This window comes from Didymella exigua (genome assembly GCF_010094145.1).
Source record: "Didymella exigua CBS 183.55 unplaced genomic scaffold M421scaffold_3, whole genome shotgun sequence".
Lineage (NCBI taxonomy): Eukaryota > Fungi > Ascomycota > Dothideomycetes > Pleosporales > Didymellaceae > Didymella > Didymella exigua.
Window position 1 is genome coordinate 264,745 of NW_022984777.1, and position 14,149 is coordinate 278,893.

Genomic DNA, 14,149 nt, shown 5'->3' on the forward strand with positions numbered 1-14,149 from the left:
CCATGGTTCGCCTTACTCATAAGTCATGACACGGATACGCAACTCTGTGTTGAAGTCACGGAGGTGGCTACTGTTGAAGTCAAGGATAGTGCAGTGTATGTGAGCATCAAATACCGGGACAGAACGACACTTGAAAGGTAGTGGCCCTCGCCTAACATTGCATTGTGGTTGGACTCCGGTACCGGACGTACATGAGGCTACCTAAGTCATGGCTGTGAGGCGGCACGTAGAGGGATAACTTCCTGTTCATCGGGCGTACTATCGGTGGTATTGAACAACAAAGCGGCGCGCGTAACCTGAAGGACTCTCCTTCCTAGAACAATTTTCTTCTCCCTATTCGGCAATAGCATTTACGTGTGGGGTTGCCACCAAATCTGCCACGTATTGGCGTGAGGCACTTCCTTCTCATTGTATACGAGCGCGTAGTTGCGCAACTGCTGGCAGTATGGATATTATAGCGTCGATTGTAGGTCTCTGCGACTGCCGGAGGTCTTCGGTAGACTGATACGAGCACAGGTAGTTCAATTCGTGCTGGTGGCTATTGCGCTAGCAACCACTGTCCTACGATGCTACATCCGTGTTTTTCTTGAACGTCGTACATTGACCCTCCCGGATTACCTTGTATGGGGAGCATGGTTCAGCGCTCTCGGCTTTTCTGTAGGATCGGCCGTTGCTCTCAAGCTTCAGCTTGCCCATCCGTTGACCGAGCATGATCTCCTCACGGATTCGACCGCATACATGAAGGTGCGTATGAGGACGTTTGGTTGCAGAGGGTACAGCTAACGACTTCGCTTTCAGACGGTGTTCGTAATGTGCTACTTCTTCGATTTCGGGATCTACTTCCCAAAGGCGTCCCTGGTCGCTTTCTTATGGTGGCTGATTCCGCTTGGCTTCCGGCGTCGAATCGCCGTGTACTTCTCTGCTGTGTATGTTGGATGCTGCTTCGTCGCTACTGTACTTTCGGACACCTTGCATGCTCCGCACATCTCCGACAACTGGTACGTTGAACACAGTAGATGGAGCTTGCAGACCTGACAGAATGACCAGGTCACTGGAGAACCAGTTGGATTCCACATGGAACTCGTACACCACCTTCGCTGTTAATTGGGCCTTGAACTGGTCTACTGATCTTCTTCGTATGTTATGTCAGCAACTATCCTCAGTTTCACTGCTTACCAGATTGCAGTGTTCATTGTCCCCTTCTTTCTGCTGAGCAGCCTGAAATTGCGTAAGCGTCAGAAGATTGCTTTGTGCGGTGTTTTCTCCCTTGGCATGATTACTATTGCTATCAGCCTATCGCGATTCATCGTGTACACGGTCACGGATTACTTCGTCGATGATGCGACTGGTAGTATGTGGTCCTGCAGTTTTCTTGTTTTGTGTTGTTTTCTGACTCTTCCAAGATCTTTGGTGCACAGCCGAGATGTGCACAGCAACCATTGTTGTCTCTCTACCCGCATTGAAGGCTCTCGTCGTCCGCACCTCACCGAACGACTCCTCGTATCCTCGAAGTACCGATGGCTATCAGCAGCACCCGGGCTCCAAGCCTCTCGGCAATCAGGGCGTGTCAAGATCACACGTTCAAGGTGGCAGAATCAGCGACGATGAATTGGAACTGGTCTTTCAGGGGTCCCAAACAGATTCGACCAGACAGGATGATAGGAAAGATAATGTGATGGTTACGACAGAATGGAATGTCAGGACGCATGCTGTGTGAGCATACAAATGGATACACGGTACCGTATAATTCCGCTAGAGTGCGAAATACCTAGTAGGGGTAAACCCAGTTTGCCGATGTGCGCTTACTTATTTTTCTACCTAGCAGGATCTTTTAGCAGAATCTTTACAACCAATAAATTGCACTTGGTTGTGAGGCAGATCTAGCATTGGTTCAGATGGCTGAACATCCGCGTCACCACTAGACTCCTCTCACCTTAGATATTTCTCACTCTAGCGGAATCATACAGTACTCTACCAGTAATGAAATACAAACAACCGGCACGCAAGAAACACGTGCGAAGACCTGAAAACGGCGCAAGTCAGCAACGAGCGAAAACGGATACAGCCTCTTGCGCACAGACGCGTTTTCTAGGCAGAGTCGATAGGGCGTGAAAGCGGAGCCCTTGTACGCATCATGCTGATGACCTTCCTTCACAAGTGCAGTATCCTCTGCAATATGAGGTGCCGCCTTCGACATACCCCACGAATTTGCAGTCCACAATACAGGTGTGGGTCAGGACCAGCCAACTCAATGAGGATGACCCTGTGTCTTTAGCCTTCTACAGCTACCCCTCCCGTCTGATCGGCTTTTGTTGCTTCCGCGATACTCGCAAAGCCTTGCCTTCTCCTCACTTGATTATTAGATATGCTTCACTTACCTTCTTACGAGGCCGACAAGAGCGTTGCAGACAGCCAAGATAGAGGACCAGCGGCCATGGTTCGTTACATGCGCACCCTGCTCACTGCACTGACTTCTCCATCATCTACCCGTCATTTTCAGTCGGATGGTCTGCTGGCACGGCTCGGGGTGCTAGTCAGTCTCCTACGCGATACATGCACTCGTTGCCCATTTTTCAAGCGTACTGACGAGTCTGGAATACGTCACATACCCTAGGCTTCCTTCATTCCGTGCATAACCGACTTTGCTCCGGTACGAATCAGAGTTGTACGGCGCAAATGGACCGATAGAGCCGGAGGACGCTTGTCAGCTCGATCCTCCAGTATTCGACGGACCGTGACCGTCTCTCAGACTTCCACCTACCATGGTTTTCGTGACAGCAGTCGATGCTGGGCAGCTTCGTCGGTTTCGCGTACGAGGCGAAGTGCTCGTGGTATTCTCCAGAGCCGTGGCGGTCCGGGGCTGATCGACAACACGTCGAGGGCATGATCGACGGTACATAATTCGCCGACTCTATCGATACACGTTCATTTGTCATCGACACTTCCCATTTATTCTGATTTAGTTAGTTGTGCAATTTGCTTTCCAAGACAGGGCTGAAAAGAGTCGCTAGTGTACTAGCTTTGTGTAAGACTGCTGTCCGTCTGCAAAGCTCCGAAGCATCAACTGATAGCAACGTCTCAACTTCTTGGCAAGTCATCAGATCTGGAATACCTGGCATGGATAGACAAACAACCAGGTAACAGTAGCCGCATCTAAGAGTTGGAACTTTCGAGCCTGCATTTTTGCACCATCGCCTTTTGGTGCTCGCCAGTGGAGTCTTTTCGCGAAGTCGACTCATTTCCCGAAAGATCTGCGGTTTGGCTGTCAAATCTGGCAATAAATTACACTCTATGCCCCAGGAATCTGGTCGTGGACTGCAAATCGTACCGGGATCGAGATTGTGATGCTGCATAATCGCTCACTGTTCAGCTCAGCCACCAACTTCTAGTCAGTTGTCTGGGTCAAGCCATGTGCTGTTAGATAAGAGCAGGAGAAGACGTATAAAGAGGATGGGTTGAGATTCTTGGTCCACCATCTATCAGCCTTCGATAACTACCGCATTTATCACCACCACACGCCCTAACTATGATGTTTGTTAGCTCCCAGAACTTGGTTTCCGCTGTCTGAAACACCAGTGGTGAACAAAGTCACAGTTCCCAAGCTTGAACTGTCGCCTCTTGAGAGCAAGATTATCTGACTATAGGGTGAGATCGCTCTTGCCGTTCTCACCAAGGTCAACTACCAGACTGCTGTGTACTCCTTCTGCGGCTCCTTCATCAGCATATCTGATGCCACAACAAGCGTGACTGTGACGCAGACAAGCTTCACTCCTATTACCACTACAGTGTAAGTCCTTTTCCCGACCGCGGTCTGCATTTCGTACTAATCGCATGCGCAGACCTACCACCGAAACGGAGATAGTGACACTGCCTGGAGCTACCGTGACTGTTACGGCGACTTCTGTTGCAGAGCGTGGTGTCCCATACGCAACTCCTGCTGTGACCTTCAAACCGGCAATCGCAGCTTTCAAATCCGGACCAAGATCCCTCTTGCCACATCGACTGCCACACTTACGGCAACCGTCACCCAGGCGTCGCCAACTATCACGGCCTTCTCCATCGTCACTGAGACAACCACTACGCAGGCCACTACCACTATCACCATCACTCTTCCCGGTACACTAGATGCTAGCTGCAACAGTACTGTTTACGGTGCCTTCAGGTCATGCAGCAACAGTGTTGGTGGTTGCAGCTACACCGCTGCTGAAGGTATTGGGTTCTGCGCGCAAGATGTGTCTTGCAGTGGCCCTGCCAGCTGGACCACAAGCTCTGACTGTGCTGGCGCTCAGATCTGCGCTGTGGACGCTTGCTGCGGTGCTCAGGACATCTGTATGAACTTGCAGTGTGACGACCCCGCAAGGATGTTGATAAAGCAGAGACGGCAAGCTGATGACTAGAGGACGAGCAGGAACGAAAGTAGCAACACCATTGGAGGCGTGGACGCTTGAGCGTTCAACTCTTGAAAATATATTCTCGGATCGGAGTCTAGCAATTCTGCTGCCAGATTCTCTATGTCTTTGAAAGATCCAGCTGAACAGAGACCGCAGACAGATATTCCATCACCATGCGCAGATTCCAAACATCAACGTGCTGGCACATAGGTTCAGAGGTTACCGATTTCGATCAGATGCTGGGTCAGATGCTGGGTCGGCAGAGAAGAGAAAAGAATGCTCATCGAACTTTCCACCATGCTGTTCGATAGTGTGGCAGGAGATTAGAAGCGGCAGGACATGCAGCCACTTCCAGAAGGCTTTGGAGGTAGGCAACTTATGTCGCGCGGCCACTTGACTTTTGGAGTGGAGCAGACACGACGACGAGCTTAGATCATTTGGTGCAAGGCAATGCCGACAGAAGTATCAACAAGCTGGTACAAGCGAAGAAACACAGGTCAATATATCAATACCTGCAGCTGGCTGACAGACTAGAAAGAATTCAGAAAAGTAAACGGTGTGAGAAGGGCGAGGCAGACGTCGCAGATCAGCTGCTCTTCATGAAGTAAATTTGTAGGGTATCTTCTATTTATTTTTCTCTCCGCGCGTAACAGTGCTCGCATGGCCGCCTCGCCACGCTCGTCACGTCGTCCTCAACGCCGTAGTGTGCAAACACCCAACGCCATTCTATGTCATCGTTTCCGAGGTATCGAAGCCAGCCGTTCCCACGGAAGTTATTTGCTCATTTCTTCCCAATACTGAACCCCCTTGTCATGTAATCCGCACTATTCCCCTTACTCGGCGCATTGTTGCTTGTATTGAACAGACTCTTGACATTCTCGTTCTGCCCTAGCTTCCTCCTCTTGTTACGCTCTTCCTGCTCTTCCATGACTTTCCGTGTCAGTGATGCGGTTGCCGAGTTCTTGATGCCGTTGTCTGCTGTGTCTTTCTTCTCGCCGCTTACCTTGCTCACGCTGTTCGTGTCGTTCGCCTTAGAGCCGTTTGTTTTAGATTTCGACCTGTCTTCGTCGGACGAGGATTTGGATTTTGACGGTGTACCGTTTGTATCTGTGGATACAAAGGCGCCGCTCATCTCTTTGTCGGCATTCTTCTTGCGCTTTTTGCTGCCCGGCGGTTTCTTCAAGGCGTGCGTGAAACCCTTCTCCCTCAATGTCTTGATCCGGAGATTCAGGCGCGCGAGATCGGTCGGTACGGTGGGCAGGATGGGAATGACGTCGTTCTCGACATACGGCTCATTGCACTGTACTCGTTAGCTTGACCCACATCCACACTCTCCCTCGTTTCGTCAAAGTGAGACGTACCTGCAAACACACACACCCAGCGACCTCCTTGACTACACTCCCCGCAAACGCATGCCCACACGGCACAATATACACCGCCTTCGCACCGGGCCCTAGCTCGCGCCCGGTAATAGGACACATCCAGCTCTCCTTCCTGCCACTCCCTTCCTTCTTTTCCTCCTCGCCAATCTCGAACTTCACCTCCACAACATCCTTCATCCCTTTTACTCTGTCCCCAACACACCCCAACTCTACAAACTGGCCATCAGACTTCACATCCGCAACCTTGCCCTCCTCTTCCTTCTCGCGCCCGTCCTCCTTGAGCAGGAACTCGATGACGGAGTCTTTGTTGTATAGCGTGCCCGCGGCGTCACTTACCACAGGTGTGGCGAGCGGTTTTCGAGAGAGCGGGCACGTCGACCAGTGGTATTCTTGTTGCTCGGTGAGTTGCTCTTTGGCCTGTGTTGTGGTGAGCGCCTTGGCGGCTTCTTTAACAAGTTCGCAGCGCTTGGGGATGGAGCCGCCGTCGTTGCCCATGGTGGAGTATGAGATGAGAGGTGTGGGTCTGTGTGAGGGTGAGTAAGTGTGGAGGCGCGAAGTGAGCGCGGAGGGTGATGGTGGGTTTGCGGAGTGGAGGCGCGGGAGTGGACGAAAATGGAGGCAGGTCTTGGCACCGGGTTTGAACTTTGAGGAATCATTAAGTTACTTCATCTATTGGTCGTTCATCTGCATATCCTAGGATATGGTACATTTATATGCCACGACATGTAATGCCCACTGGTCTCGCGGCACACGCGCTGTCCGTCTCAGTTGTAGGGAGACGAGTATAGACGATTGCTCCATGGCTTTCTCTGGTCTGCAGGCTGCGCGTTCCTCGTTCGCCAACTGCCTCTGCTGTCGTCCGAAGCATGATCGCGCCAAGTACGCTTCTCGTTGCTCCCCTCTGGAGCAGCTTGCTCCTCTCCTTTCTCCGCTTCGTCAGCCAAATAGCTATGCTGATCGAACTCATCTGAAGACTCTTTCTCGTGCCGGTCGAGATCCTGCATCTTCTTCTCGATCTTCCTGTCATGATGTTTCTCAGTCTCCTTCAAGATGAATGCAGACAGACTAGCTCTCTCCTTTTTGAAGTCCCGCTTCTGCTCTTCTGCAATCAAATTCGACATCAGAAGTCGGTCGTAGACGCCGTACACCTTTCTGATCGCGGCGAGAGCGTCCTGTCGCGCTTCGCCTGTCAGGTAAGGGGCGCGTCGCTTCGGCTTCTCTGTACCAAAAACCCCCTCTGTAGCAATACCCATCTGAATGCGCAAGTTCTTTACGATTGGGTAGAGATTCGTGAGCGCATCGATGAGATCTTGGCCCTTTGCCAACGGGAATGTATTCGCCAGGTCAGCGTACATGCCCACGGTCTTCGCATCCACATCCGGGTAGACTTCATTCATGAAGTGGAGGATTTGACTGCCGTGTTTGAACGAGTTGTGATTATTCTTGTCGCGCACACAGGTACTCATGGCAATCCTGAATGTCCCCGGAGGCGGCTTGACACCCTTGTCCATCAGATCCTTTTGCAAAAGCTCGACTGCCGCAGCTGATGCGCGATTCTGCCGCAGATTACGTAGTTGATGGTTGAGGTTGTTGACGTCCGGTGTGATGTTGTACTGATCAGATAGCATATCCCAGTATTTTTGCGCAGCTCTAGGTGCGGCAATCTTCAGACATGCTTCCTGAATCAGTGACAACGTATTGTTGTCGGGCTTGACAAAAGCCAGGTGTTTCGCGAGGCTGCCTGTGAAAGGCAGGAACTCCTGTCCTCGCGTCTCGGGTTGTCCAGGTGCCAGATGATCATCATCAAACTTGTAGTCGTCCGGTACGTTTGGTGCGCGCAGTTGAGGGAAGCCAGCTTCCTTCCGTTCTGGCGTACCCAATCGAGGCACGAGTCGCGGTATATCCATGGTTTGCTCGATCAAGGATAGTACATCGTCCCAGTCTCGTGGTCGAGCTCCCAGCAGCAAAAGTCTGCCCATTGAGCACACCAGCTCCTCATCAATGACGAGATCAGCTTCCCTCCATTTACCTGCAATGTCCTCCCAAAGCCTCCTTGCTTCCGTGATGCTGCGCTCCTTCCTCGCCGCCGCTTCCTCTACAGACTCGCCGCTCGGTCGGTTAAGCAACATGGTTTGGCGGATCGCGTTGATTATGGTGTTGTAGGTTGTTGCGTTCGCTGCAGCAGGACCCTTTTCGGGTATCTTCGCGGCTATGCCCCATAGCGCATCCATATCCAGCGCTCGAGCGCACACTCGCAGCGCAGCGTTCGTGTGTATAATCGACGGTGCGACTCGAGAATTCGGAGCGTAGAGGGAGTGGTATACGGAGAGTGCCCTCTCGAGCACACCTGAAGTTTGTGCATTGATCGAAAGTCCTCGCAGGAGGATTGTGTACGTGTACGAATCAGGAAATTGTGCGCGCTTCTTCATCTGTGTGGAGTGAGCACTTGCTACATCAGGGAAATAGCCGCACGTACGTCGTTGTATACTTTCAGCGCGTCGCCAACCTTTGACTTGGCCAGGTAGTGATCGATGATGTGGTTCCAGCTGACCACACATGGCATGGAATGACTCGCCATCCGCACCAGCTGCTTCATCTCCTCGACCCTCTCCTTCCTCAACTCGGCCTGTACGAACTGCGCCAGGTCCAGCGGGTCTTGTAGGAACCGCAACTCCCGCTTCCTCCTGTTCCAATCGGTTTCTGACATTCTTGTGTCTCTCTTACCCAGCTTCATAAGGTTCGGCGTTTCTCGCCGCTCTACAGAGGCAATGACATCTGCAGATGACGACTGCCGCATTGCTGCTCTCTCGCGCTTCTTCTGGTTCTCTGCAACCGCTGAGTTCTGCCATGGTTCATTTCTGCTGTTCGACAGCTTTTCGACTTTGGTAAGATAGTGAGGGCGTGTGCTGGTTTTGCGGACGTCGGTGCTCTGGAGCCGTTGTTGACTCTGGCGTAGAAGTGGATTTACATTGTGCCGAAGGCGTTGGAGATGAGCAGGGCGATCGAAGGGTTGAACGCATTGCCAAAGGCAGGCGCGACAGTTGAGCATTAGAACGGCGCGTACTCGACCTATGTCAAGTAGTGTGTATCGGCGTGACTTTGAGAAAACATTCGTTCCACAGCGCGAATACGCTAGCGGGTGCTCACGTGACAGGCCGAAGAGCATCAACCTGGGCCGGAAAGACGAACATCAAACTCGTGCAACTCCTGGAGGTGATCCTGTGGGACAAGTATCTACCCGTGCCGTGCTACTTCTAGAGCAAGGCTTGCAGAAGCTCGATGTACCTTAATCCGACATCACTAGGCTGCCCACCGCGCAAGACACTCCGCCGCAAGGCTGACAGTCCCTGAGCCAACCTTCCCATGTCCTTGGAGCCGAGCAAGCAAGCCAGGAGATTAGTTCTTGATCAAGTGGCCTCGCAGGAGCCGGCACATGAGAGCTAAAGCACGATACTCCGCTCAAGCCTCCGTCTAAGCCTGCGTTCAGTCTAGCAATTCGCTCTGATCGGTGACCAGCAAGCCAGCCATTGCCCCTAAGCTTGAACCCTCCGGCCAACGTGGCGGATTAGACTACTTCCTACTACTGTCGCACACGGCTTTCCCACGGCGCGACACTGTGCATGCACGAAATGCCTTCGCACAGGACGACTCGTGATGGCCGGCGCTGGTGCGAGCAGAGGCGATCCGTCGCACACGTGTATCGTGGGCGGCGCACGCAAGGAGTGCGCAATGAGTGCGAGGCCTTGCTGTGCGCGCTGTGCTTGTGTCGCAGGTCGGACGGCCAGGGTGTTGTTGCTACAAGTATGCTACTGTGCCATTGATCGAGCCCATCAGCCTGCATAGTTGCGCTGCAGAGCGTCCTTGCGCTTCATTTGCTCTCCGTCCTGTGGAATGACCTTCAGAACTTCTCCAGTAGCAAGCAAGCAGGCGCCACTCCACATTCTCGTGTGGCTCCGCGCTGCTGTGTAACGCACCACACGCAGCGCGCATGCACCGCTACTAGTCTCCGCCGTCAGCGCGGGAGATTGTTAGGAGCCTTCTGGCATGGTGCTGCCCTGGTGCCCTGGCAGGTGTTAGCTTGCGCCTACGAAGCGGTGCGAGGCACGGAGAAAAAGCAAGTGCGCAGCCCAACGCCAGTTTAGCTGGGCTGATGGAAGGATCTAAGTAGCCGTTGGCGCTAGTCTTGCCAACGGATATCTTGCATTAAACAGGAGCTTGCAAGGCTTACCAGCGATCTTAGCGCTCGGTGGTGGGAATGGTTAAATACCTATGGGGTAGTTGGCGTACGTATCTGAGAATATGTGAGCTCTGGGGGCTTCGTTGACACTGAAAGGCAGCCGCAGCCACCGCCTCCGTCACCACTGCACGCCGCAACCATCGGACAGCTCACTCTGCGTCGCTCATCTTGCCGTCTTCATCCTCCCGAGTCCTGCCGCGCGCATGACCAAGCAAGGTCTGCTCTCGCACTTCATGGCTGCGTAACGAATCTGGCCAATTGCACTCCTCACTTGTAGCTCCCATGTTGACGACAGAAAGCGGCCTACAGTGATGGTCACTCCATGTTTTCGGTCACACAGAGGGATCTTGCTGCATGCGGAACCACACGGCGTTGGAGAACGGCTTCTCGAGAACAAGGCAGGATCTAAAGGTTAGGCCTGGAATATTCGGTGACAGCACGAAGTCATGTACTCAAGTGATGGTAGCGAAAGGTGGGGCGGAGTTCGTTGTTTGGTTTTGGGAAGGCCTGGAGATACAAGATGCTCATCATCGGCTTTTGGCGAGAAGAGTCCGATGTGTTCATCCAAACTTGTAGTACCAATACCATACAATTCAAATCGTAAGGCAACCGCACATGTGGTGCACTGCACTGTACTGCACGTCATCTTCATGTATCACGTCGAGTGCTCGTTTGGTACGATTGCGCCTCCCCTCACATTGTGTGTAATGTACTGCACGTTCGACTGGCTGCTGCGATCGCCGTCCAGGATGGCAGCTGCATGTGCATCCAATCAGCTTTCGAAAACCCCGTGCCCGCACTGCGTTGTGTCCGGTGCCTTGCGACTGCAGAAGTGCCACCAGCCAGCAGTGTGTGAGATGAGGGCCAGTATGTGGCTGCTGATACGTGTACGCATGTGCGCATGTGTAGAGAGGAGACTGAAGTGTCAGATTGAATGCTTTCTCAGATGCAATGCGACTTAGACCTCTGCATGTGTCCACGTCATGTTCGCTGTCTGAGACGGGTCTACTGGCATCCGGCACTAAACTGCAAACACGTTGTTTTGCGTCGCGGCAAGGGTGTGCAGATATAGACGGTGACATGCGTGTGCACATGGGTGACGGGTTTCAGTACATGGTGCAAGGGCGCACCCCAGGCCTTCGAGTCTCATTGCTATGCAGCTCGACGCGACTCGACACCCGAGGCGTTGCGAATACACGAGCGTTTCAATACAATACATGCAATGGACGAAAGAAGCAGTGGTCACAAAGCCTGAATGACCAATTGTTTCTGTCTGAGCGCCAAAAGGATGCATGAAATCTAGGTTCAGTAGAAGAGAATAACCCAGCATTTTGAACTAACGACACCCGCGGGTAGCAAAACAGGACGGTTGACAAGCTCGCAGTTCAAGAAATTACCGCCGAACATTTTGATCCATCGCGCTGCCCATTTGGGTACTGGAACCCTCGACCATTGACCTGGGGATATAGAAGGAAATGTCGTCTTAGTCCTACCCCGAACACCATGAAAATAAAGGGATACAGCCGCCGCCAGTTGTAAATGCAACCCCCGACCTGTGTATAAAATGCTGAACCAGCCCATACCTGTCTCATAGTGCGACCGACTACTCGTGTAGATGATAATAGCCCCATAGCAGACCTCGAGACTAATGAGGGAGGTTGCGTAGAGTCATTTCCGAATCAGCGTCAAGTCGCTCATCATTCGTGTCGTAATCGCTGTTTTGTTGATCTTCCTAATGACCTTGCTGGTACATCTGGGGGTTCTGGCCGTATGGCGACTGGGGATAACTATTGTTGAGGTTATTACTAGGACTGTCGTATGCATTGTTGGGAGGAGCATACTGTGCCATGCCCTCAGGAAGACCCGGACTGTGCGTGCCGTACTGAGGAGCAGCCGAAGTGCCAGAGGCAGCCGGCTGATACCCAATGGGTGGCAGCTGAGGGTGCGGAGGCTGCTGGCCGGGAACGCCTACAGCCTGGCGCATCTGTCCGTAGACAGGTGCCTCGGGTGGGCCACCGTCATGCGCAACACGCTGCTGCTGCGCGTGCTGGTGCATCTCAGCGCGTTGGCGTTCATCGTCAGCCTTGCGCTGAGCCTCCTCCTCCTTCTTCTTGGCCTTCCATTCTTTGCGTATCTCCTTGAACTCTGCAATAAAAGTCAGTCATAGGAACCAACGAGGTGTTGTTGGTGAATGCCAAGGTGAATGAGCAAGGGTGGACAGTTGCTAGCTTCCATCGCCAGAGACTATCCAGAGTAGTGGGAACACCATGAGATGGCGCAGCCGCAACACAACCCCAGTGCTAGCTTAGCGCGTCGAATTGACAAGAGCGACCACAACACTGTCAAGAGTCTGAAATCATGAAAGCGCAAGACATACCTTCTGGTGTTCGCTTCGCGCCGTGCGATTGCATCGTGACGTGCGCGTTCAGATGGTTCAAAGTGCCGTAAGCCTTTTCACATCCGTTCCAGCCGCACTTATACATGCGCTCGATCTCTTCATAACGTCGGCGCGGTCGCTTGTGCTGTTGCGCACCTGGTATGGGCACAAATGAGTAGACGGTAGACAAAGGGTGACCGCCCTAGACGCGTCGTTAGCTCAAATTTTCGCAATCGCGCATATGTTTGGCGCGTGGCTTGGTTCAACTCAGACGCGTCGCACACCTCTAATACCGATCTCATGTCGTTGAGGATCGCAAGAGACGCGTCGCGCACGTGCTGATGGAGAAAAACTTACGGTTGGAGGTCTTTGGACAGGCGACACCATTGCGGGGGCCGGTGGACCGGATGAAGCTGGATGACCGTAGTGCATGCCAGGCTGAGCATATTGACCAGCCCACTCAGGACGCTGCCCGTACATTGGAGTCTGCGGATGTCCCGGGTAGTGCTGCATATCGTGGTGAGGGGTGTAGGGCGAGTATTGCTGCTGGTGAGGGTAGGTCGGGCTCGTCTGGGCAGCAATCGATGGATCTATAGGAACATCGTTGTCAGACTTGAGTTGTTGAGGTTGTTGATGGTCATTGGTTTGACTATCAGAGAGAGGCATTGACGGACTTTGTTGTTGCGCCATACCTCCGGGTGCTTGTCCTTGAGCGCCTGGTTGGTACGAGCGTTGAATGTATTCCGGGAAAGAGCCTGACCTAGCGGACGGTGGGAGGCTGCTGTAGTCGGAAGTGGGTGTGAGGTTCGCAGCTCGAGGGTCTTGACCTTGAGGAGGGTATTGCGCAGCAGATGCTTGATCTGCAAAGGTATCCTCAGAAGGTGGTTCAGAGAAGGTTGGGTACGGTGAGCTCAAACCTGACTGCGGGTAGTCTTGTTGCCTTGCGTCCATAGACTGTGTACGTTTTCAAGAGGTCGAGTTGGACCGAAGCTCTAAGCTGGGAATGGTTGCGCGTGGTGGAGGAAGAGGAATGGCTGGGAAGATATGACGGTTGCAGAGACCGTCTTCGGATGATTTGCCGCGGTCGATGGAAGACAGGCGACTAACCGTACAAAAGCAGACGGAGGGGTGCCAAGAATTGCGCACAGCCAGGAAACCGCAGAATGGCAATTTTGACAGGACACGATAGCGTGGAAGTTAAACGCGGGTGATTTGCAGACGGTGTGGTTTCCAGTGCGCCCAGATGGAAGGACAAGCAGTTTGGCAGATTTAGACCGTCGAAAAGATAACGCACGGAAGACGCACGCTCGAGGCCACCGGGGACAGGGGTTGCGACAGGGGTGAGAAGCCCTCGAATCGCGGAGCGAAGGCGCAGCGAAGTGCAACCTCTCGTTGCACGGCGCTAGCGGTGAATGAGCTTGCTCGGTGGGTCAGTGGAGCTGGGGCGAGCGTGGATTTGGAAGACACGCGCTAGCAGCTTTCTGGGTGGCGCAGAATTTTGGGACGGGTCAACCAATGACGTTCCAGAGGCCGGGTCGCCGCTTGACCGAGGAGAAGCTAGCTCTGTCGGTCAATCAAGACGTAATGCTCGCAGGCGTGGTTCGTGGCGAGACCAAATCGGTAAGGCCGTGTCGTAATCGTGGCCTTTCTGCTGCTCTGGGCGTGCTAGGGGAACGTGGTTTGGCGCTGCACGCAAACTGTGGAACGGTGGGCTGGCTCGAGGAGCGGCTTTTCTGAGATGGCGCGGGGGAGTGTATGCGGT

The 14,149-nt window shown here is 53.2% G+C and overlaps 5 protein-coding genes across 5 annotated transcripts; 2 read left to right on the forward strand and 3 right to left on the reverse strand.

The window, feature by feature from the left end:
* Positions 1-445: 445 nt before the first annotated feature.
* On the forward strand, positions 446-1,717 carry M421DRAFT_97919 (uncharacterized protein; the record flags this gene model as incomplete). Its single annotated transcript, XM_033598558.1, has 6 exons — positions 446-466; positions 517-744; positions 799-998; positions 1,048-1,136; positions 1,187-1,351; positions 1,404-1,717. 6 exons carry the CDS (start codon positions 446-448, stop codon positions 1,715-1,717), a joined length of 1,017 nt encoding a protein of 338 aa, XP_033452883.1.
* Positions 1,718-3,529: 1,812 nt separating this feature from the next.
* Positions 3,530-4,397, forward strand: M421DRAFT_89011 (uncharacterized protein; the record flags this gene model as incomplete). Its single annotated transcript, XM_033597727.1, has 3 exons — positions 3,530-3,535; positions 3,645-3,787; positions 3,911-4,397. 3 exons carry the CDS (start codon positions 3,530-3,532, stop codon positions 4,395-4,397), a joined length of 636 nt encoding a protein of 211 aa, XP_033452884.1.
* Positions 4,398-4,955: 558 nt separating this feature from the next.
* Positions 4,956-6,340, reverse strand: M421DRAFT_416252 (DUF602-domain-containing protein). The gene is made up of 2 exons (XM_033590994.1): positions 5,753-6,340; positions 4,956-5,691 (listed from the first exon to the last, which is right to left on the reverse strand). Exons 1-2 carry the CDS (start codon positions 6,266-6,268, stop codon positions 5,173-5,175), a joined length of 1,035 nt encoding a protein of 344 aa, XP_033452885.1. The 5' UTR covers positions 6,269-6,340; the 3' UTR covers positions 4,956-5,172.
* Positions 6,341-6,426: 86 nt separating this feature from the next.
* Positions 6,427-8,920, reverse strand: M421DRAFT_416253 (uncharacterized protein). Its single transcript, XM_033590995.1, has 2 exons — positions 8,250-8,920; positions 6,427-8,202 (listed from the first exon to the last, which is right to left on the reverse strand). The coding sequence occupies exons 1-2, from the start codon at positions 8,820-8,822 to the stop codon at positions 6,538-6,540; spliced, it is 2,238 nt and encodes a 745-aa protein (XP_033452886.1). The 5' UTR covers positions 8,823-8,920; the 3' UTR covers positions 6,427-6,537.
* Positions 8,921-11,524: 2,604 nt separating this feature from the next.
* Positions 11,525-13,568, reverse strand: M421DRAFT_245533 (uncharacterized protein). The gene is made up of 5 exons (XM_033588548.1): positions 13,080-13,568; positions 12,745-12,977; positions 12,388-12,589; positions 11,852-12,155; positions 11,525-11,797 (listed from the first exon to the last, which is right to left on the reverse strand). Exons 1-5 carry the CDS (start codon positions 13,336-13,338, stop codon positions 11,743-11,745), a joined length of 1,053 nt encoding a protein of 350 aa, XP_033452887.1. The 5' UTR covers positions 13,339-13,568; the 3' UTR covers positions 11,525-11,742.
* Positions 13,569-14,149: the final 581 nt, after the last annotated feature.